Raw genomic sequence first — 23881 nt, 5'->3', positions numbered from 1 at the left:
AATTTATAAAATCAGAGCAACATTTATCCCAGTTTCAGCTACACACCAGTTCCATATTGTGTGATATGATCTTGGGCTGATAGTCCCCTTTAGATAAATAAGGAATATAGTTATTTGTAAAATTTGACCCTTTTTTGTCCCTGAAACCTTTTATTTAAGGAATGCAAACTTCATACATTTCATGTTTACAATTTGAGAAACTTGGTGATTCTTCCCACTGTATCCACTCTCCCAGTTTTCTTCTTCCTCCCTCTCCTATCCCCATTCTTATTTTTGACTAAGATCTATTTTGAATTAACTTGATACACATGATTGATACTGTGTTAAGTAAAGAGTTCAACAAATAGTATTTGAAAAAAAGAAGCTTTTCCTCATAGTGGAGACAAGGGCTGTTCATACTGATTGCTTCTCAAAGTGTCAATTTCACTACTATAGATTGCCTTTTAGGTGCTCTATTAGTTATCACAGATCAGGGAGAACATATGGTATTTGTTCCTTTGGGACTGGCTTATTTCACTAAGTATGAAGTTTTCCAGTTTCATCCATTTTGTTGCAAATGACCGGATTTCATTTTTTACTGCTGTATAGTATTCCATGGTGTATACTTATCCCATAGTTTCTATAACCATCTTCAGTTGAAGGGCATTTGGTTTGACATGCTATTGTGAATGGCACTGCAATAAACATAGGGAAGCAGATAAGTCTTTTATTTGCTGATTTCATTACCCTTGGGTAAATTACCAAGAGTGGGATGGCTGGGTCATATGATAAGTCTATATTCAGATTTCTGAGGTATCGCCATACTGTCTTCCACAGCAGCTTTATGAGTTTGCATTCTCACCTACAGTGGGTTAGGATAACTTTTCCCCCACATCCTCGTCAGCATTTGCTGTTTGTTGCTTTTTGTATGAAAGCCATTCCAGTGGGGGTAAGGTGGAACCTCATTGTGGTTTTGATTTGCGTTGCCCTGACAAGGGATCCTGAGCATTTTTTTCATGTATCTGTTGGCCATTTGGATTTCCTCTTTTGAAAAATGCCTGTTCAAGTCCTTGGCCCATTTCTTCACTGGGTTGCTTGTTTTGTTGTTGTGGCATTTCCCGAGTTATTAATAGATTCTTGTTATTAATCCTTTATCAGTTGCATAGTTTGCCAATAATTTCTCCCATTCTGTGAGTTACCTGTTTACTGTTTGTTTTGCAGTACAGAAGTGTCTCAATTTGATGTAATCCCACTTGTCAATGTTGGCTTTGTCTGTGCCTCTGGGGTCTTTTCCAAGAACTCTTTGACTATGCCAAGTCTTGCAGGGTTTCCCCAATGTTCGGTAATAATTTGATGGCATTTCATTGCAGATTAAGGTCTTTAATCCATTTAGAGAGGATTTTTGTGTAAGGTGTAAGGAAGGGGTCTTGGTTCACTTCTGCAGGTGGAGACACTGTTCTCCCAGCACCATTTGTTGAGGAGACTGTCCTTGCTCTAGGGATTGATTTTAGCTCCTTTGTTAAAGATAAGCTGATTGTAGATGCATGGCTTGATTTCGGGAATTGCTATTCTGTTGCAATGGTCTATCCATCTATTTTTGTACCACTACCAGACTGTTTTGAATATAGTTGCCTTGTAGTATGTCTTGAAATGTGCTATTGGGATGCCTCTGGCTTTGTTTTTGTTGTAGGAGATCGCTTTATCTATTTGGGGTCTCGTGTGTTTCCATATGAACTTCAGCATTGTTTTTTCTATATCTGAGGAGAATGTCTTTGGCATTTTGATTGGTATCACATGGAATCTGTAAATTGCTTCCAGTAGTAGGGACATTTTGAGATTCTTCCAATCCATGAACATGGAAGATTTTTCCATTTTTTGAATAGAATATTGTATTTCTTTCTTTAACGTTTTATAATGCTCATCATGGAGATCTTTGACTTCCTTGGTTAAGTTTATTCCAAGGTATTTGATTGTTTTTACAGCTATTGGGAATGGGATTGATCTTAGCAGTTCTTTCTCAGCCACGGCATTGCCTGTGCATACAAAGGCTGTTGATTTTTGTGCATTGATTTTATATCCTGCTACTTTGCCAAACTCTTCCATGAGTTCCAACAGTCTCTTAGTAGAATTCTTTGGATCCTTTAAATAAAGAACCATGTCATCTGCAAAGAGGGATAGTTTGACTTCTTCCTTCCTAATTTGTATCCCTTTAATTTCTTTTTCTTGCCTAATGGCTCTGCCTAAAATGTCCAGTACTATATTGAGCAGCAGTGGGGACAGTGGGCATCCCTATCTGGTACCGTATCTCAGTGGGAATGCTTCCAACTTTTCCCCATTCAATAGGATGCTGGCCATGGGTTTATTGTAAATTGCTTTGACTGTATTGAGGAATGTTCCTTCCATACCCAATTTGCTTAGAGTTTTCATCATGCAAGGGTGCTGTCTTTTGTGAAATGTTTTCTTTCTATCTCTTCAGATAGATAATAGTTTTTGTTCCTCAATTGTTAATGTGATATATCACACTGATCGACTTACAAATGCTGAAGCATCCCTAAATAAGAGATAAACCCCATTTGGTCTGGGTGGGTGATCTTTCTGATGTTTTGTTAGATTGAATTGGGTAGTACTTTGCTGAGGATTTTTGGGTCTATGTTCATCAGGGAAATTGGTCTGTAGTACTTTCTCAGTTGCCTTTTTTTCAATTTAGGAATTAAGGGGATGCTGGCTTCATAGAATTTGGGAGGATTCTCTCCCTTTCAATTGTTTTGAACAGCTTGAGAAGTATTGGAGTTAGTTTTTCAAATGTTTGGTAGAATTCAGCAATGAAGCCATCCGCTCCAAGGCTTTTCTTTCTTGGGAGGGTAGTTATTACTGATGGAATTTCCGTATTAGTTATGGGTCTGTTTAGCTTTTCTGTGTCTTCACGGCTCAATTTAGATAGGCTGCATGTGTTCAGCAATGTGTCCATGTCTTCTACTGTTTCCCAGTGTGTTGGAGTACGGTTCTTTTTAGTAATTTCTGATTCTTTTGATTTCTGTGGTGTCTGTTACTAAATTTCCTTTTTCATCTCTAATTTTATTGATTTGGGTCTTCTCTGTACTTTTTCGGTTAGTTGAGCCAATGGTATGTCAATTTTGTTTATTTTTTCAAAAAATTCACTCTTTGTTTTGCTGATCTTTTGTAATTTTTTGTTTCAATTTTGTTGATTTCTTCTCCTAGTTATTTGTCTTCGATTTATTTTGGGTTTGGTTTGCTGTTTTTCTAGGTCCTTGAGGAAGGCACCAATTGTTATAAACTTTCCTCAACACTGCTTTTGCTGTATCCCGTAAGTTTTGATATGCTGTATGGTCTTTGTTTCTGGAAATGTTTTGGTTTCTCTTTTGATTTCTCCTGTTCATCCTGGAGCACATTGCTTAGTCACCATGTTTGCGTATGTTTTAGAGATGCTTGAGTTGTAACTTCCAGCTTCATTGCCCTGTGGTCTGAGATGATGCATGGTATGATTTTGATTTTTTTTTTTAACTTTTTAAGACTTGCTTTATGGCCTAGCATCTGGTATATCCTAGATAAAGTTCCATGCACTGCTGAGAACAATGTGTATTCTTCATCAGTGGAATGGAAAGCTCTGTAGATATGTTAGGTCCATTTAGTCTATAGTGTTGATTAACTCTGCCGTTTCCTTGCGGACTTTGTTGATCTGTCCATTGCTCAAAGAGGAGTGCTGAAGTCCCTCAATACTACTATATTGGAGTCTCAGACTCCCTTTGAATCCCTTCACATTTCTTTTAAATAGCCAGGTGCTCTTTAAATAGGTGTATATACGTTTACATTAGTCACATCTTCCTGTTGAATTGATCCCTTAATCATTGCATATTGCCCTTCTTTGTCTCTTTTACCAGTTATTGTGTTAAAGTATATTTTTTCTGATATTAGGATGGCTACATGATCTCTGTTTTGGTCTCTGCTAGCATGGGTTATCATTTTTCATCTTTTCACTTTCATTCTGCATGCATCTTTGTTGTTGAGATGTGTTTTGTTTTTAATCCATTGAGCCAGTCTGAATCTTTTAACTGGAGAGGTGAGGCCACTTCCATTCAAGGTGATTGTTGATAAGTATTGACTTTGCCCTGCCATTTTCCTGTAAATATTCCTATGTTTACTGTGGATTTTTCTGCCTTCAGTGTAGTGATGACCATGTTTCTGTGTGTAGCATATCCTTGAGCATCATTTGTAAGGCTGAATGAGTAGCAACTGATTCATTCAATTTCTGTTTGTTATGGAAGGTCTTCATTTCACCTTTATTCATAAATGAGAGCTTTGCAGGCTACACTCTGGGGTGATAGTTTTTTCTCTTAAGAGTTGGAATATATCTCTGCATGGTATCCTAGCCTGTAGGATTTCTGATGAAAAGTTGCCTGTGAGATCCTCTGAAAGTAATTGGACATTTCTTTCGTGCACATCTTAGAATCTTTTCTTGATGTATTACTGTGGAGAGTTTGACACAACGTGTCTTAGTAAAGATCTTTTCTGGTCATGTCTATTGGGAGTTCTATGTGCTTCCTGTACTTGGATATCACTTTTTTTCTCCAAATTAGGAAAATTTTCTTTAAGTATTTCACTAAAAAGATATTCTAATCCATTCTCTTTCCATGTCTTCAGGAACACCTAAGAGCCATTTGCTTGGTCATTTGATAATATCCCATTAATCTCAAACACTGTTTTTGAATTTTTCTAATTTTTTTTTTTTTGGTCTGACTGAAATTTCCAGCAATTTGTCCTCTCACTCAGATATTCTTTACTCTGCCTCTCTGAGTCTGTTGTTAAGGCTTTCCACTGCATTTTTTAATTCTATTTAATTGATTTCCAATATGTCATTTGGATTTCTCTTTAAGGTCTCAAGGTCATGGAAAAAAATTTTTTCATATGATATGGAATTCATCAGTTGGTGGATATGCTTCTGATTACTTCTTAGTAATCCTATGATCCAGTTTTTTAATTAAAACTCTGGCATTTCTTCAATGTCTTTATCTTCATATTCTAGTTTAAGTGTTGTGTTCCTTTGGAGGCATCACGTTGTCTTCCTTATTGTAGTTTGTTGAATGGCCATGTTTATTATTCAGCATTTGTGAAGATAGTTTTTGGTTCCCCACCCCGTGATAGCATTTATCTTTGGACTGTGCTGCTGTGGCTTAGAAGGGTATCTGCTTTTTGAGTGAATATGCAGAGGCATGTAATGGGTACGGCCAGGGAGCTCTGTTAAGTGCTCCAGGGTAAAGGGAGGGTCCAGTGTGATACCCAGGTTGGGCATGGTAAGTTGTTTTTTTTTAATCAGAGAGGAAGTTTGTCCTATTGGTGTAGTCTCATGCTCACCCCTCTCCTCAAAGGAGACAAGTGCCTTGGTAGTAGAGCCAGTGGGTACAATATTTGTCCATGCTGCCACAAGAACCGCACAAAGGATTTGTGCATTCCTTGATCTGGGCATGGATCTCACAGCAGTGACTCTCACCAGGGAATCCGGGTGTGTGGACCTACCCATAGTGACTGCCCAAAGTCCCAGTCACACCCTGTGCCCTCACACACAGCTCAGTGTTTTCACAGTCCTAGCGCACAAGCCTCCCACAGTCACAAGCACCCAGTCCCCTGTCAGTTCTCTCGGCCAGATTCCGTTGTCTTCCTCAGCTGGTTGCTGGACATGCAGACGTGAGCTGGCTCAGCTGCTACTTATGCAGTCTGGTCTCCATTCACTCACCAGTGCTGGTGCTAAGGCTCTGCACTCCTGGGGTCCTGCATTGTGTGTGCCCACACCTTTCACATAGGTCCATCGTGTTCCTCTAACTTGTTTGGAGCTTGCTCTGGCATTGTCGCCCTAACTCCTACCTGAGACTGTGCTCTCTCCACTTAGTTTTAAAACTATCTTCCTCTAGACTATAGCAGTAAGCTCCCTCCCTATTCCACCATCTTGGATCCCTTGACCCTTTTCTAAACACGTTAACATGATATTTGTCAATAGTTCATTGGCATTTTCTAAGGTAATAGCAATGAATGCAGCTGCCAATAAAACAGTCAAATAGTAGCGAGACATTAAGGCTGGTCCATCTCCCTGATACCTGCAAAACAGAATAGAATGTTATTTTAGAAGTGTTCCAAGAAAAAATAACTCTACAACATCCTGTGTTTTATCACTTCCAATAGTAACTAGCTTGGTGAGTTCGAGCAGTTTTAAGTTTACTGACTCTTAAATTGTCCTCTATGAAATGGGACTAGTCATAAAGATCTTTCAGTTGAGAACAGGATTTGTAGAAAAGAATTTCAGCAGTAACTCAGGCAACGTTGGGAGCTGCAACGTTTGTTGAATTTAACAAATGAAGAGAGCTGCACTAATCCGTGGGCAGGCCATGAGAAGGTGCAGAGGGTTAGAGCAGCACATCCGAACTTGAGGGAGTTAGGATAACTGGGTGGTTGTTCCTTTGGAGAGACCTTGGCTCTGTCTAGAGTCCTGGAAGGCAGCTATGCCTTTTTTTTTTTTTATTTAGTAAATATAAATTTCCAAAGTACAGTTTATGAATTACAATGGCTCCCCCCCCCTTTTTATTTCTCTCAGGATTTATTTTTATTTATTTGAAAGGCAGAGGCACAGCTTGGGGTAGAGCTGGGGGGATAGATCTTCCATCCACTGGTTCATGCCACAATGGCCATAGCTGGGCCAGGCTAAAGCCAGGAGCCAGGATCTTCCTCTGGGTCTCCCTCGTGGGTGCAGGAGTCCAAGGACTTAGGCCATCTTCTACTACTTTCCCAGGTGCTTCAGCAGGGTGCTGGATCAGTAGAGCAGCCAGGACTCAAACTGGCACCCATATAGGATGCCAGTGCCGAGGGCAGTGCCTTAACCCATTAGGCTCCAACACTGGTCCTGGCACAGGTTTGTCTTGAGATGTAAAAATCAGAGACCTCTCCAGGGTTGAGAGTACATATGCCACCAACCAAGGACCAACTGCAGACATGACTGATAGCCTCAAACTCCCTTGGTAGCTTTTTTCATTTTCTGTAAAAATACAGAAAAGTCTCCTACCTACTTTCCTACAGGAAAGGAATAGGAATGAAAACATTAAAATGCTTCTCAGAGAAAGCCCCACTTCAGGGCTCACTTTGGCTCTAGGTAAAAAGTACGCTTTGAGGCAATAATGGATGAAATGGCAGCTTCAAGGCCTACCATTTCCCCAAATGGCCCGTTTATTCCCTCCAACTAGCTTCCTCCCTAGAAATGCACCTCAAGGTGAAGTAGTGTCATTGTCACTTGATCTTATTTGGATGCAAAACTAAGGCATTGTTTAGTGTATCATAAAACTGCCTTACATACTATTTTTAAGTCACTTTGCTTACAGTGGAAGGACTTATACTCAACACAAGAGAGTAAGCATAAAACATCAATGTGGCAAAGCTTCACTGAACCTCCCTATATTTTATAGAGAGAAAGGTCTTCCTTTGCTGTTGGTTCACCCCCCAATGGCTGCTGCAGCCGGCGCACCATGCTGATCCGATGGCAGAAGCCAGGTGCTTCTCTTGGTCTCCCATGGGGTGCAGGGCCCAAGCACTTGGGCCATCCTCCACTGCACTCCCAGGCCACAGCAGAGAGCTGGCCTGGAAGAGGGGCAACCGGGACAGAATCCGGTGCCCCGACCAGGACTAGAACCCAGGGTGCCGGCGCCGCAGGCGCAGGATTAGCCCAGTGAGTCGTGGCGCTGGCCTATAGTCACCTTAATACTACATAGGTGAGAAGACACGAAGTAGGAGCCCCCAAGTGTGTGTGCACCAACCCCCAAAGTTACGTATCTTTTTTAAAAAAAGAAGTTTTTATCTTCACATATAAAATTTGCAAGCCCAGGATGTTAGCACAAAGTCTTAAGGCATAAAATAATCACAGAAACTTACATGCCATCAACAGGAAGAGATTTCTTTACTTACTAATAGGATAGCAACAACTCTGGTAGGCATCAAGTCAGCCAAACTCAAACAAAAGTTCACAAATGTATATCACCTTCGCCCATTTCTTCTGCAAGAGTAAAACTAAATTATTTTTACCATGGTATGCAACATTATATGTTGAGTTTCTTCTCCCCAGACATAAATGTAAAAAGAGGAATCATCAGTGCAGAAAGTAGGATTTTGGCATTCTTAATATATTAAAGTCATTCCATTTTATTATAGTGGTATGTCTGTTAATAGCATTTAAAATCTGGGCCAGTCATTCTTCATCCGTCTCACTTCTTTTTGTATGACAGTTTGACAATATATGGACACAAGTCCATGGCAAAACCCTTCAATTGAGAAAACAATAACTCAAATTTTACCTGCATTTAAGGAAATAAAATGACAAGAATAAAGAGAAGTAATAAGTCAGGAAGAAATCAATTGTAGTCTAAAAAATCAACATCTAAAGACTTAAGGCTTAACAAAGTATTTTCGTATTATTGGCATAAACCAGGTCTTAGAAATCACCTTAATCTAAACAGACTATTTTTCAGATGATTTACCTATACAGGACTACACATAAGCCACAAAACTCTTAAAAGTTTTCTTTGTGTTTTGACTGTCATGTAGAGCTTTAGGTATAAAATATGGTAATTGATAAGCTTCCTTAGCACTGAGAAAAATGATGCACTGAAGTGAAAATGCTCTCATTTTATTTCTGCTTACCTAACAATAAAACCTAAAGTACAAATTTTGAATTATCAGAAGCGAAAACACAAATGTGAATGCAATAACCCCAACAAGTCCTGCTCTTCAGAGTATTCAGAGATGTTGTGCACTAGTTCATTGAAGTTCATTAATGTACACCTGCAAATCTGTTGTGCCAAAAGTTTTTGTTATTGAAACTCCTTCCCCACCACTTGAATGCAACAGCTAAAGGACAAGCTCCTAAGAGGAACCGAAGGAAGACCCTTTGATAAACGGCTGCATTCCTTTGGAGAGCCCAAAAGAGACCGAGGACCACACGTTCTCTTGGCAGTCATCTGTTTTGAAGTCTGAGTTGTTCCTTCAGGATTTCTTGCAATTACGTTCCTTTGCAATCCAGACAGGATTTCAACTGTGTGGCAGCCTGTGGTTATGCCTCAGTGTAATAAAATCAGGAAGCAGAGCAGGGTGGGACAGTTCAGTGAACGCCATTTCTCACAACACACATACACAGAGGCGAAGCTGCTGAATCCCAAGAGAGTCTGCCATCCAGTGGCCAGGGCAGTAATCCAGGCCAAAGAGCTCTGCATCCTGCTGTGCCTCCGGCAGTACAGCACAGCTTTCTCTTTGCTACCGTGTGACCTAAAACAAACGCAATACGTGAGCATCTGACACTGCGCACCCAGCAGAGATAGATCTTCCAGTTGCTGTGACTGCTCAAACGCCCCACCTGTGTCACATGCATATAATTTCTCAGCTTGTACCTTACCTTCCAAGTCAACTACTCACATCGAAATCCTTCTTTACATCTTGTGCTTTTAGGCTGCAAAGACATGCACAAAGGCTGCCATCACCGAGTAGGATGTGCCCTCACTTTGGGATTTCTATAACCTTGCAAAATACATCTAATTAGGTGCACTCATTGTCCAACAACCCAAGCAGGCTGTGCACGCTTTAGTGGCCCTAAACATTTTTCACATGAATGCTGATAAAAATCAATGCATGTCTACATCAAAATACTGTCTTTGCATTTTAATACAATTAACATTCCCTTTTTTTGCTAAAATTTTTTTTGAAAGGCAGAGATCTGCCATTCACTGGTGCACTCCACAAATGACAGTCATTTTTAAAATTTTTTTTGAAAAACTTGTATATTTGAAAGGCAAAGCTACATACAGAGAGGGGTTTTCCATCTGTTGTGTCACTCTCCAAGTGACACAATGGTCAGGGCATGCCCAAGCCAAAGCCAGGAGCTTCTTCTGGATCTTTCATGTGAGTGCAGGGGCCCAAGCACTTGGGCCATCCTCTGCTGCTTTGCCAGGCACATTAGCAGGGAGCTGGATCAGTAGTAGAATAGCCAGGATACAAATCTGGGATGCCAGCATTGCAGGCTGCAGCTTCATCAAACACACCACTCACCAACCCTATTTGGCACAGGCACCATGGCACAATAGGCTAAGCCTCCATCTGCAGTGCTGGCTTCCCACATGGGCGCCAGTTCCTGTCCTAGCTGCTCCACTTCTTATCCAGCTCTCTGCTGAGGCCTGAGAAAGCAGCAGAAGATGGTCCAAGCGCTTGGGCTCTGCATCCATGACCCAGACTGGGAGGAAGCCCCTGGCTTCAGATCAGCCCAGCTCTGGCAGTTGCAGCCATTTAGGGAGTGAACCAGCAGATGGAAGACCTCTCTCTCTCTTCTTCTTTCTGTAACTGCCTCTCAGGTAAATAAGTAAATGTGTTAAAAAAAAAATGGGTTATTTATTTTTATTTGACAGGTAGAGTTATAGACAGAGAGAAAGGTCTTCCTTCCGTTGGTTCACCCCTCACGCACATTTTGGATGCCAGCGCCACAGGCGGAGGGTTAACCAAGTGAGCCATGGTGCTGGCCCAAAAATGGGTTATTTTTGAAACTGCTATATTTAAGGGAAGCCTATCCATTAAGAAGGTAATTACGGCCAGCGCTGCAGCTCAACAGGCTAATCCTCTGCCTAGCGGCACCGGCACCCCAGGTTCTAGTCCCGGTCGGGGCGCCGGATTCTGTCCCGGTTGCCCCTCTTCCAGGCCAGCCCTCTGCTGTGGCCCGGGAGTGCAGTGGAGGATGGCCCAAGTGCTTAGGCCCTGTACCCACACGGGGGAGACCAGGAGGAAGCACCTGGCTCCTGGCTTCGGATCAGCGCAATGCGCCAGCCACAGCGGCCATTGGGGAGGTGAACCAACGGCAAAAGGAAGACCTTTCTCTGTCTCTCTCTCTCTCACTGTCCACTCTACCTGTCAAAAAAAAAAAAAAAAAAAGGAAAGAAAAAAGGAAAAGAAGCTAATTACTGCATTTTTCATTTTTAAGCATTCAGGTTCATCACGTGTGATCTGAGAAAATAGAATAGCCATTTCTGTAGTTTGATTTGATCACGTAAGAAAATTTACTTTTGGGATAGTCTATAAATTAGCTCAGGAGAGAAATATTTCAACAGATGTGTACTATGAAAATTTTTTGAAAGTAAAGTATATCTGATAGCATACTTTTGATGCCTGACCTTTAAACCCAATAGGGTATTTCTTCAAACCTCAGCTTCAGTAATGTGGACCCTAATTACATATTCCACAATATAATTGCTCTTTAATTGGTGCTGGGGGTGTCACAGCAGACAAAAACAAAATTCTGTTCATACAGAATTTGGATTCTAGAGCACAGGGTGGAAACCCTTTCTGTAAATATCTAAATGCAGTAAATATTTCAACTTTGCAGCCTTTAGTCACAATAGTAGCAACTCCCCTCTGTCTTCATATCACTAACAAAAGCAGCCACATACAATAGGTAAACTAATGAGAATTGCTGTGTTCCGATAAAACTTAAGTGCTTATCAATAAAGTTTGAATGCCATATGGTTTCATGTGCTATAAACTATCCTCCTGATTTTTTCCAACCATTTCAAAATGTAAAATCCACTGTTAGCTCACAGCTGGTGAACAGAGAAAAGCAACACTGGGGCAGGGGAGAAGGAGGGCTCCTCTTCTATACAGGACTGCAGGAAAGGTGTCTGAGGAGACACCTGGAGGAAGTGAGGGAGGCCTGACCATATGGGGGGGGAGAACTTTCTAGGGAGAGGGAGGTGCAAGTGGGTCTGCTGCCGACGCAAGGACCTTGGCCTTTTTCTGACTGAGGCACAGAGGTGAGATAAGGAATGCATGGCAGACCATCAACCTCAAGGGATCACACTGGTCAAAGAGGGCTTTGGGACAAGCGTGATGATGATGTGAGAAAAGAGGACTGAAGGAACAGCAGGGGCTCTCTGGTGTGAGTGGCTGGATGAGGGAGTGAGCCCTGTCGAGAGAGTGAGTCCATTGTCTCTCTGTGCCCTAGTTGGTTCATCTGTAAAATGGAGGCAGCAGTACCTGCCAAACTGAGTGGTACTGTGAAGAGTGTGTGAGACACTTGACGAGAGCCTTACTGCATGGTCCAGTGCCCATCACAGGGTCAGCACTCAGGAAACGGTGGCTGTTGTGATGTTAGCTCTGATTCCATCACAGAAAAGTAACTAAGCCAAGTACCATTCTATATCTAGGGTATAATTTCTAGAAGCTTCTTATTTGAAGTAGCTCATTCCTCATGCCTAGTTCACTTTGGAGAATAAAATGCTAAGATATGCTCAGACTTACTTGCTTTTAACATTATCGTGTGCTGATTGCTATCTTTGAATTTTGATAAGATCGTTACTATAGGCATCAGGGACAATCCATCTTGGCTGGACCTTGAAAGACACAGCTGAGAAACTGACGATCAGTGAAGGCCTTTTTGTGGTACATACACTCTGTGTACTGTCTCCGTTACCAATGGGGACTCACTGAGGGTGTCTCAGCAGGGAGGAACTTGGGCAGGGACGTTACCCAAGTGGCAGAGAAAGCAAAGTTGAAGCCAAGTAAAGGCAACAACAGGTGCAAAGCTCAATTAGATAAGCAGTTCCCTCATCTTGCCACTTAACTGCAATCACCCCAGACTCAACACTCTACCAGCAGATCGTAAAAGTGGGGTTCAAAACTGTATTGGACAAGGCCCAATGATGATTGTTCTCTAGGCATATCATGAAATCATAATGGCACAGACAATAACCTGTGGTGGTAGCCCAAGAGACAGAGGGAAAGGTGCCAGTGCACCATGTCCTTTATTTTCATCTACTTGAGAGAGAGACAGATCTGTCTTCCCCTGAGTCACTCCCCAAATGCCTGAAATAGTCAGGGCTGGGCCAGGCAGGCCACAGTCAGGAGCCAGGAACTCCAAGCGCGTCTCCCACGTGGGCGCCAGCTACATGAGAACTTAAACCCTCACTTTGCCTCCCAGGATGCATGAGCAGGAAGCTGGAAGAGGAAGGAGGGAGGGTTTGAACCAGCACTCTGACATGGGATGGTGGGAACCCAAGCAGCAGCCTCCCCTGCTGAGCCACAATACCAGCGCCAAGAGAGCCACTTTAGGAAGACATTGGACAGCACCTGCTTCATCTTAGACGTTGCTGGGGAGGGTGGTGCTGAAGGGAAAGCTGTTACTTCCCTGGGGCAGGGAATACTGAGACACGTCATAGAAACTTTGACAAATGCTTTAAGATGCATGCAAAGAGCTACTGAGAAAACTGTATACTATTCTCCCAATCAGATTTTCAGCTCTGCCACTATTGATTGATGTCTGGGACCAGGTAACTCTGGAATGTGGGGAAGCATCCTGTGCTTTGCTGAATGTTTACCAACAACTCGAGCCTCTACCCACCAGACCCTGGTAGCAGCACGCCCCCCAGACGTGAGAACCAGAGCTATCCTCCAAAATTTCTGAATGTCCACTCAGAGACAAAGATGCTTTTGGTTGAGAGCCTCTGTTCTGAAGACACAGTTCTTTATCCTCAGTTGAGGGTCTTAAAATACCAGCATTACAAAGTATAAAACTTCTCTGGCAATTCGATGTGATTTTCTTCTACTGGCAAGTGCTTGGCTTTAGTACATTGTGTACTTGTTTGAAGATGAAACAATGACATCTACAAACAGGAAGGGGTGCAGCAAGACTCAGCAGGAAAAGGAGAGGAAGATGGAGGCAGGACGACAGGCAGAGTGGTATTTTCCTACATGAAGTAGTAGTCCCAGCCTCTCTGGAGACACTGAACACTATACGGGCAGAATAAACTGAATGCCAGTGTTTTATACCTGGCCAAGGCATCTGGCTAGGGAATAGCCCCTTCTCGCAGTCACATACTCATCTGAGGCTATTCATATCTCGAGGTGACTGCTCATTCTTTCCATATTTGCATTTAAATGGAAAGGAAAATTGACAGGGGTTGGCTTAGTGCAGACAACCTGACATTTTTAGCCTTTCTGTGTGTTGGTGTTGCTGTTTAAGGAAAAATGGAAACTATTTTGTTATTCAGCTAATGTCTCCTCTAGGGAAGCAACTGCTCTGCCTTTATAGGACCCCTGTTTCACCTGTGCAGGAAGGTCAGTAGTGATCTTCAGAAAAAGAGCTTCTAGGGGCCCCAGGCTTGCAAGGAAGCCAGTCTCAGCTCCACAAATGAAGGTACTCTATGTGCATGAGATCCATAAAAGGCATAAAATGGTTGATGCAGTTCAAGTTGCACTGACTCGAATTAATAAAGGAAACAAAGTTTTACGACTTCAAGATTATTCTCCAGTGGCATATCGCTGGAAAAAAAAAAAAAAAAAACAGCAGTCCAAGTATCATGACAGCTTGGGGAACTGTGTTACGTCTCTACAGCCTCTCAAAGTGCTAAGTGAAATGTCAGTACCGCTGAGGATGGGGCTAGACCAAACTGGGCTTGCCAGCACAAGGAGCCAAAAGGCCCCTCACAGTTTGCTTCCTGTAACTGTGAGAGAGGAGGGGGAGAATGAGTCCATGAGGAAGATGACGGAGGCACGGGCTTCTCCCAAACACAGTTGGCCTCTGCTCCTGGTCTGAGGTGATGCTTTACATACAAACCAGATATAATCTTCTAAAATGTAATCCCTGCGTCTACAAGAAAGGCAATGGATGAAAATTGTCACTGGCCATAACTCATCTGCAACGCCAAGATTTTCAGTTAGGAGGAACTTCAGGGAAAATGGCTGCAGCGAGTCTGGGGAGGAAGAGTGGAAGTCTACTGGGAATGACTGGAAGGAGAATGATAGAGATGATGGGAGTGCTGTGACCCCCTCACTCCACATCAAATGACTCCTGCCCTGCACTAAAAGCATACAGTCAGCCCCTCAGTATTCATCCTTTATACAATATTTGCACATAACCTTACAGACATCCTCCTGGGTACCCATAATGCATAATCCAAAGCAAATGCTAGCTAAATAGTCATTGTATCTATTGCTCAGCAAATAATGACCAAAAAAAGGTATTTGTGTTCAGTAGTGGTTGACTGCATAGCTGCAAATATATAGGGCTCATTGTAAGTCATGTCACTGTGCCAGTCATCCCAATACCACTAATGATGACAAGTTAGTTGATAATCACAATTAATTTTGAAAATGGTCCAGATTCTGAAAGACAACAAAGAACTAGTCAACTAGGTTGCTATTTTATTGGAATTTTGGATCTAATAGCTACTAAAGGTCTCATCATTAGTAACATACTTAAATGTTTCTATTGCTCATGTACCTGCTTAGGAGGAAAACTGACCTGTATTTGTTAAGGGTCTAGTAAATGAATTCAAAATGTTCATAAGATGGAAAAATTTAAAATTGAGAAGCCAGTCATTCTATATTACATTTCATAAAAGACCAAGGCTCAGAAAACAGCTCGATGCAGAGTCATGCCATTCCAGTATTCTGACTCCAAATATATCCGAATGGCCTTGAGGGCATTACTTTTCTTCCCAGAAACAGTTACTGGGGCACTCAGCTGACTATGGGACTACCAGGGAAAACAGAGGCAGGACTGGACTTCACAGCTCCACCGTGAGAATGGTCTAGGTATCGAGCAAGTAAGTATAGCCATCCCTGTAAAATATGACCATAAGCAATGCTTAGAGGTACAGGGGACACAAATCCAATTGGTGAAATTCCCTGAAGAAATAATGATCGATGAGAAAAGGAAGGAAGGAAAGCACCTTCCAGGAAGAGGGAACAGCCACCTTGAAGGCACCATGATAACAGGTACTAACAGAAGGCCCCAATGTCTAGAGCAGAAAGAATGCAGAGAGCTTAATTTGCCAGGGGCTCTGTGAACAGTCACACAGCCAAGGGCCACTAGGCCAAAGAGCCAGGAGATACCACTGGAAGATTTTAGGGTGAATTAGCATGGAATAAACATTCTTGCATTAACTACATGGGAGGAATCTAGGCCAGAAGGGAGCCTTAGGAATCTGGATGAGTTACAGGATTGGCTGGGGCTACACAGATGGAAATATCCCCTATGATCCAGCCATCCCACTCTTGGGAATTTACTCAAAGGAAATGAAATCAGCAGGTAAAGGAGTTATCTGTACACCCAGGTTTACAGCTGCTCAATCCACAATAGCTAAAAGATGGAATCAACCCAGATGCCCATCAACTGAATGGGTGGATGACTGGATTGAAAAAAAATACTACTCAACCATAAAAATTGTCTTTTGCAATAAAATGGGTGGAACTGGAGATCATTATGCTTAGAAAAATAAGCCAGACACACACATAAAAACAAACACCATGGTTTTCTGAGGAGTGGAAGCTCATATACAGAGTACCCAAAAACTGTAATGTAAATGAGTGAAGCTGACATCTTCACATTCTATTATTATTTATAACCCTTGTCTAAACTGCTATGGAATAGTGATCTTTCTACCTGTGCTTATAAAGTCAATTTAAAGTATGCTATCATGAAAATTAAAAGGGAAGGAGAGAGGGAGGGAGGAACAAAAATGATCATTATGTGCTTACAATATAGGAAATCATGAAATTGTTTTTCTTTATATATTTGGTAAAGAAAATCCACAAGTCAGAGGAATCAAAGGAATGGGGAGCAAAGGAAGACGTTAGGTTTATAGCTGAAAAACTGAATGGACACTGGCACTCCACAAGGACCACGTCAGGAGGCAACGGTTGCCTTTTTAGACTTAAGAATCATGAACTACTCACTCTTCCCTAAGGCAGGAGCTAATTCTGCTCGAGCAACTCCTCTGCGTGTGGAATCTGCCATGGTGCTCTCATAGACCAGCCCGTCAATTCTGAAACCTTTACTTGAAATAAGGACAGTATGGTCTCCCACAACATCACTACTCTCTCAACCCTGAAGCCCAGGGTGATGCTGGGAGATGGGATAAAGCCCTGGATGGCACTGTCCAGGCCGACTGATCAACCTCAGAGAAGGGTGCTCGTGGATGGCAGGAAAATGTCAAGGCGCCCCCCCCCCCAACTCAGTTTCACAAGGCACTAGAGTTGAAGATGACAGTTGTGTTTTGTCTATACTTGCCTTTGTAGTTTTGACTTTATTGCCACTGCTACAGGACCAACCTGAGTAATCTGGCAGTACTTTGCAGTCCTCTCCTTCCAAACAAGGATTCATGTGACACCACCATTTCTGAGCCACGATGGAAGCTGGAAAACAAAGGCCAAGTCATGTTTGTGATATTGTGTGTTCCTCTCCATATGTGCAAGATAAAGGCCAGCAGATATTAGTAAACTGACTTCAAAGACTGCTGATAAGCGTTATTCACCGTGAGCAAATTTAAAGAATCCATTCATACATACACTTAACCATGTGAAATATTTCTCTTCTGAACTTGTTACCCAGCTGTAATACAGCTAGGGAGAGCTCAGGCCAGCCTGCCTGTAAGTCTGTTACTGTCTCAATGTTTGAATGACCTCAGACTAGTTAACTGACTTATCTTAGGTTCAAGTTCTTCATCTGAAAATGACAGAAAAATAGATCCTTGGAGCTGTGGCATAGGGGACCATCTCTTGCATCAGCAGCCAAACATATTGCAATGCTAGTTTGAGAGCCTGCTACTCCGCTTCCTGGGGGTGTCCCCGAGAAGGGAGCCTAAGTGCTTGGGATCCTGCCCCTCCTGCGAGAGTCCCAGATTGGATTCTTGTTGGTTCACATCAGCCTAAGCCAGCCTTGGCTGTTTCCATTTGGCGGGGGTAGGGTGAACCAATATTATTTAAAAATTGCCCTTCCTCTCAGCATGTCAAGAACAAGAAAAGCCACATGGCAGGCTTTGCTAACTGGGCCAGTCACGATGCTCTCAGAAAACATGAGCTACTATTGTAAGGTCATCCATCGTCTTTGGTTGCAGGTTATAACAGTAGATGTTGACACTGCAGAGTTCTGTGTGATGCTGTGGTGTTAATACTGAAGACTAAAGGCGGTAAAAGTTCCGATCACAGCTGGTGTGTGTCCCTGCCTACCATTACAGTGAATGGTGAGTTACCAATCAAAAGTAATGGCTAGAAGTAGAAGGACCTACCATTCCCACAGGTGAATACTCTAGATTACCGACCTCCCCATCATCACAGCAGTCTGCCTTAATGAAGCTGAAGAAGCAGACAAGAGCACCCCAGTTGTCTAGGACCGGACTCCAGCAAAAATAAAGTAGAGCAATCTGTCATCTGAGTCGGGGATTGCCACAGATTCAGAGAGCAGAATGGGGTGGGACCAGTGGTGGGACTGGCTGTGATATCTTTTTTAAAGAGCACTACTTATATAGAAAAATATATTGATGGGATTTTTTTTCCTTTGGATAATTACAAATGTAATTCTATTCTGAGCTACAGTGACATGGCACCTAGGTATCCTTTTTTTAAAATCAGAAATATTTGCCAGAGATAGACAATCAAGTTGTAGCATAAATCAATTAATATATCCATATTACCCATACGGTTAATTAGATGCTGGGACGTTATTAAGAAAGTGCACATCCTTTGACCGAAATCTCCCCCAGCCCCTGGAAACCTCAATTCTACTTTCTACTGTACATTCTACTTATTTATATATTCTGTATATAAATGAGAAGATGATACAGTATCTATCTATTTCTGGCTTGTTTCCTTTGGATGAATTTGGTAGACATTCTACTATTCATATTTCCTTTTTTATGACTAGATCATTTTTCCTCTATCCATTAATCCATTAACAGTTACTTACGTTGTTTGCATATCTTGGCTAATGTGCCCATGCTGCAGAAAACATGGGAAGGCACAGCTACGCCTTCAAAATATTGATTTCTTACCCTTTGTATGTTCAGAAGGGAGATTGCTGGATTGTAGGGTGGTCCTATTTTTAATCTTTTGAGGAACCACTATAATGCTTTCCATGATGACTGTACCAATCTATATCCCCATCAGTAATACAAGAGTGCTTCAAAACCTTCATGAAAACCTGAATTAAAAATATGAGTTTGTTGTTGCAAAAAAAAAAAATCCTCTGGATTTCAAGCAACGTTTCTTCATAAAGCACACTTTCCACATATTGTTAAAAAACTTTGTAACAACACAAAACTCATAACTTCAATGACATTTTTCCACAAACCTCCCAAAGGATCCTCCTAGAAGGGTTCCCTTTTCTCTCTGCCATCACCAGTTGTTGTTCTTTGTGGTTAACAGCCATCCGTAAACATGTGAAACAGTGTCTTAAGGGGGGTTGGAGTTGAATTCTTGAAGTGAGCATCTTTTCATACACCTGTTAGAGATCAGTCTGCCTTACATGGGAAACTCTTTTCAGGTGGTCTAATTATTGTCTTTTTTAAGTCCCTTATCTACTCTAGAAATCATCACACTATTAGATGCAGGGCTTTGTCACCATCATCTCCAGTGTATAAGCCGTCTGTCATTTTTTTTTACTTGGATAGGCAGAAGCTTTTTAAGTACAATTGTTTCATGTCGAAATTTTACCAAATCAAAAATAAAGTCAACTTAGGAGTGGGCATAGAGGTTCAGATCCTCGATCCACATTCCTCCTGAAGGGTCCCCTGGGAGGAAGCAGGTGCTTGGGTCCAGGCTCCTAATGTGGGAGACCCAGACTGAGTTGCCAGTGTAGGCCTGGCCCAGACTCGGCTGTTGCATGTACATGGGAAGTTAATCACTGTCCAAAGATCTGTGTCTCTGCTTCTCTCCCTTTCAAATAAAATTTACAAATGGTACCTGTTTAAGAGGTACCAATATGGAGAGAAACTGTACTATGTTCAATTGGGTGAATTTCTCTGGCCAACATTTAATAATTCTGTATGGTGGTAACAACCAAAATCCCCAATCTGCTCATTTTTTGATTTTAGAGAAACATCCCGTACGTTAACAGTCTAGTGACTGTGCTGTGACGTAGAACCCCAGAACTAATTACTTCCACTAGGCTTTACCTTAACATCCAATAATGAACATTGCTTGATCCTTCCCTCTGCTGGGAGCCAGCAGAACACTGTCAACGTGCACAGTAACACCTTGGTTTTTGAGACTCCCAGGTATGAGATACTGGGCTCTCTGCACTTGTCTTGCTGTATCTGACATCATGACCTCCTGTCCCGTCCGTGTTGTTGTGAATGGCAAGGCTGTGTCCTTATATTCCTGAGGAACATTCCACTGCACCCACGCATGACATTGTCTTCATCCATTCATCAGTGGAAGGACACGGAGGTCGTTTGCATGTCGTCACTGCTGTGAGCAGTACTTCAGTAAACATGGAAGTGCAGATGGCTCTTAGGAGACTGATTTCATTTCCCTTGAATATAAACCCAGTAGGAGAATGTCGGATCATTTTTGATGGTTCTGTTATTAATTATTTTGGCACTATCTGTACTGTTTTCCATAATTGACATTCCCAACAGTGGGGTGCAAGGATTCTCTTTTCTCCACGGACTCACAAATACTCCTTGATACCAGCCAATCTAACTGGAATGAGGTGATATCGCACCGTACTTTGGATTTATGTTTCGCTGGTGATCAGTCATGTTCAGTGTTCTCTCGTGTACCATTTGTTCAACAGCCTTTGAGAAATGTCTGTTTAGATCTACAACCCATTTTTCAACTGGATTGTGTGCTTTCTGCCTCTTGAGTTGTTTGAGTTCCTTCCAACTTGCGCATATTAACTCCTGCTCAGAGGTGTGGCCTGCAGGCCTCTTCTCCCAGTCTGGTGGTCATCTCTCCTCTCAGCGCACTGCTTCCTCTGCTCTGCGGAAGCTTTGCACTGTGATGAAATGACATTTGTCCATTCCCTGTGCTGTTGAAGTCTGATAGAAAAATTATTTCTCATTCCAATATCCTGAGGGAAATCCTCTGTTTTCTTCTATTAGTTTCAAAGTTTAGCGTCTTACATTTAAATCTGCAATCCATTGTTAGTTGAGTTTTTTTTTTTAACTTTTATTTAGTGAATATAAATTTCCAAAGTAGTTTATGGATTACAATGGCTTTCCCCCACCTCCCATCTCCCGCTCCCTCTCCCATTCCATTCACATCAAGATTCATTTTCAATTATCTTAATATATACTACATCAATCTTCTGTATATAAAGTAAGGATTTCATCAGTTTGTACCCACACAGAACACAGAGTGTAAAATACTGCTTCAGTACTAATTATAGCACTACTTCACACTGGACAACACAGTAAGGACAGAGATCCCACATGAGGAGTAAGTGCACAGTGACTCCTGTTGTTGACTTAACAATTTGACACTCTTGTTTATGGTGTCAGTAATCACCCTAGGCTCAAGTCACGAGTTGCCAAGGCGATGGAAGCCTCTTGAGTTCACCAACTCTGATCTTATTTAGACAAGGCCATAGTCAAAGTGGAAGTTTCCTCCTCTCTTCAGAGAAAGGTACCTCCTTCTTTGATGGCCCGTTCTTTCCACTGGGATCTCACTCGCAGAGATCCTTCATTTAGGTCTTCCTTTTTGTTTGTTTTTGCCAGAGTGAATTGGCTTTCCAGCCAGATCCGAATGCCTTAAGGGCTGATTCTGAGGCCAGAGTGCTGTTTGGGACATCTGCCATTCTATGAGTCTGCTGTGTATCCCACTCCCCATGTTGGATCGTTCTCTCCGTTTTTGATTCCATCAGTTAGTATTTGCAGACACGAGTCTTGTTTATGTGCTGAGTTTTGTACATAATGAGTGAAAGGTTGCTGGTTACATTGTTTTGCGTGTGATATCCAATCTTCCCTGCACCATTTATGGGAAAGCCTGACTTACAATTCATGTTCTGGGCATCTTTGTCACAGATCAGTTGTGAGTTTACTTCTAGGGTCTCTATGTGTCTTCTAATACAGGCCATTTTAAGTACTATAGCTTTATAATGTATTTAAAAGTCAGGGAGCATAATGCTTTGTTCATTTTGCTCAAAACTGCTTCGACTATTCGGAGTCTTTTATGGCGCCAAAAAACTGTGGTGTCTTTTTCTAGTTCTGTGAGAAATGCCAATGATATTTCAGAGATTACATTACACTCAGAAATCACTTCTAGTGGTATGCACATTTTACCAATACTGATTCTCCCAATTCCTTAACACAGGATGTCCTTCTATTTCTTTATATCACCTTCAATATTTTTCATCAGTGATTTTTTGTTTACATCATAAAGATCTTTCCCCTCTCTGGTTGAATTATTCCTTTTTGTTTTTTGTATGCCTGTTTGTTGTGGAAGCTTGAAAATGGGAGAGCTCGCTTGCTTTCTTTTTCTTGATCTGCTGTTGGTAAAGAATGCTACAGATTTTCACATACTGACTTTGTATCCCTACAACTTTACTGAGCCTATTTTAGCTCTCATACTTTCTTGGTGGAGTCATTGGGGTTTCCTATATACCTCTAACAACATGTCATCTGCGCAGAGTGACAATTTTCCAATGTGGATGCCCTTGATTCCCTCCTTTGGCCTGAATGATCTGGCTAGGACTTCTAGTGCTATGATCAGGAGTGGTAGTGCAAGAACACTTGCTCATTCCAAAGCTTACTGAGAATGTCTAAGCTTATCTCAATTCCGTATATTAGTTACCGGTTTGTTAAATGCAGCCTTTATTGTGGTAGGTCCTTTCTGTACCTAATGTCTTCAGAGTTTTTACCTCTTTGTTGTTTAATTGTAGCAAGTTCCTTTTCTGCATCTGTCCAGACAATCATACGATTGTTACCTTTTACTCTGTGATGTAACAGGTTTGCTGCTCTGTGTAAGTTGAATCATCCTTGCACCCCAGAGCAGACTCCACCTTGATCATGGTGAATAATCTTTTTATTATTTAATTTTTCTCCAGAATATGAGGAGAAGAGAGAGATGGGCAGAGCTTCCCACACACTGGTCCACTATCCAAATGCCTGTAGTGATAAGACTAGGCCAGAGCCTCAATCTACGTTGCCCATGCGCGGGACAGGGACCTTACTGATTGAGCAGTCACCCTCGGCCTCCCAAAGTGAGCCCCAGCAGGGAGCAAGACTTGGAAGCAGAACCCAAACGTGATGCCAGGTACTCCGATATGGGATGTAGACATCCTATTACTAGGCCAAACACCCACCCCCGACTTGCTGGTATTTTGTTAAGGACTGCTTCTTCTATGTTTGTTATGTTCATCAAGTATATTGGCCTATGGCTTTGTTTTTGTTGTGGTGTTTTCATCTGGTTTTGGTATCAAGCAAATACTGACCTCATAGAATGAATTTGAAAACATTCCCTCTTCCATTTTTTGAAATAATTGAAGAAGGACTGATGTCAATTTGTATTTAAATGTTTGCTAGAATTTAAAAGTGAAGCTATCTGGTCCTGGGCCTTCCTTTGATGGGAGACTTTATTACTGATCCATTCTTGCTACTCATTATTGATAACAATTAAGAGTTTTGGTTCTTCTGGATTTAAACTTGGCAAGGTTCATGGGCCTGGGAATTTGTATATTTCATCTACAGTGTCAAAGTGGTCACCATAGAACTTCACATTTATTTCTATTTTCATCCTTGATTTGATATACTTGAATCTTAGATTTTTCTTAGTCTAGCTAAGGATTTGTCAGTTTTCTTTATCTGTTCAAAGTACCAGCTCATTTCATTGCTTCTTTTTTTCTTTTGCCTTTTTAGTCTCTGTCATTTATTTGTGCTGAGTTTTATTACTTCTTCCTTTCTACTAGAGTTGGATTTAATTTGTTCTTGTTTTTCCAGTTCCTTGAAGTGCAGTGGTAAGCTTTTTGAGTTATTTTTGCTTTTTTGATGCAAGAATTGACTGCTGTAAACATGCCTCTAACACTTTTGCTGTATCCCACAGGTTTTAGTATGTTTCCATTTTCATTAATTGAAATAAAGTATCTAATTTCCTCATTTTTTTC

The 23881-nt window shown here is 41.7% G+C and overlaps 1 protein-coding gene across 42 annotated transcripts in view; it reads right to left on the bottom strand.

The window, feature by feature from the left end:
- Nucleotides 1–7913: 7913 nt before the first annotated feature.
- Nucleotides 7914–23881, bottom strand: part of TAFA4 (TAFA chemokine like family member 4) — a 259031-nt gene continuing 243063 nt past the window's right edge. For 39 of the 42 annotated variants that reach the window (XM_089305943.1, XM_089305944.1, XM_089305942.1 and 36 more), the window contains 2 exons: nt 17113–17196; nt 7914–9291 (listed from right to left, as the gene is read on the bottom strand). In XM_089305943.1, the coding sequence (XP_089162069.1) occupies nt 9128–9291; nt 17113–17196 (248 nt within the window). In that variant the 3' untranslated portion in view covers nt 7914–9127. Of the gene's footprint in view, nt 9292–17071; nt 17197–23881 lie in introns of all 42 variants that reach the window. The other 3 variants (XM_089305972.1, XM_070050619.2, XM_070050620.2) reach the window with 1 other exon arrangement.

Source organism: Oryctolagus cuniculus, chromosome 10, assembly GCF_051225735.1.
Source record: "Oryctolagus cuniculus isolate XC-2025 breed Fujian yellow rabbit chromosome 10, ASM5122573v1, whole genome shotgun sequence".
NCBI classification, from domain to species: Eukaryota; Metazoa; Chordata; class Mammalia; order Lagomorpha; family Leporidae; genus Oryctolagus; species Oryctolagus cuniculus.
Note: the sequence above shows the minus strand (reverse complement) of the source record. Positions and strands in the feature narration are given on the sequence as shown.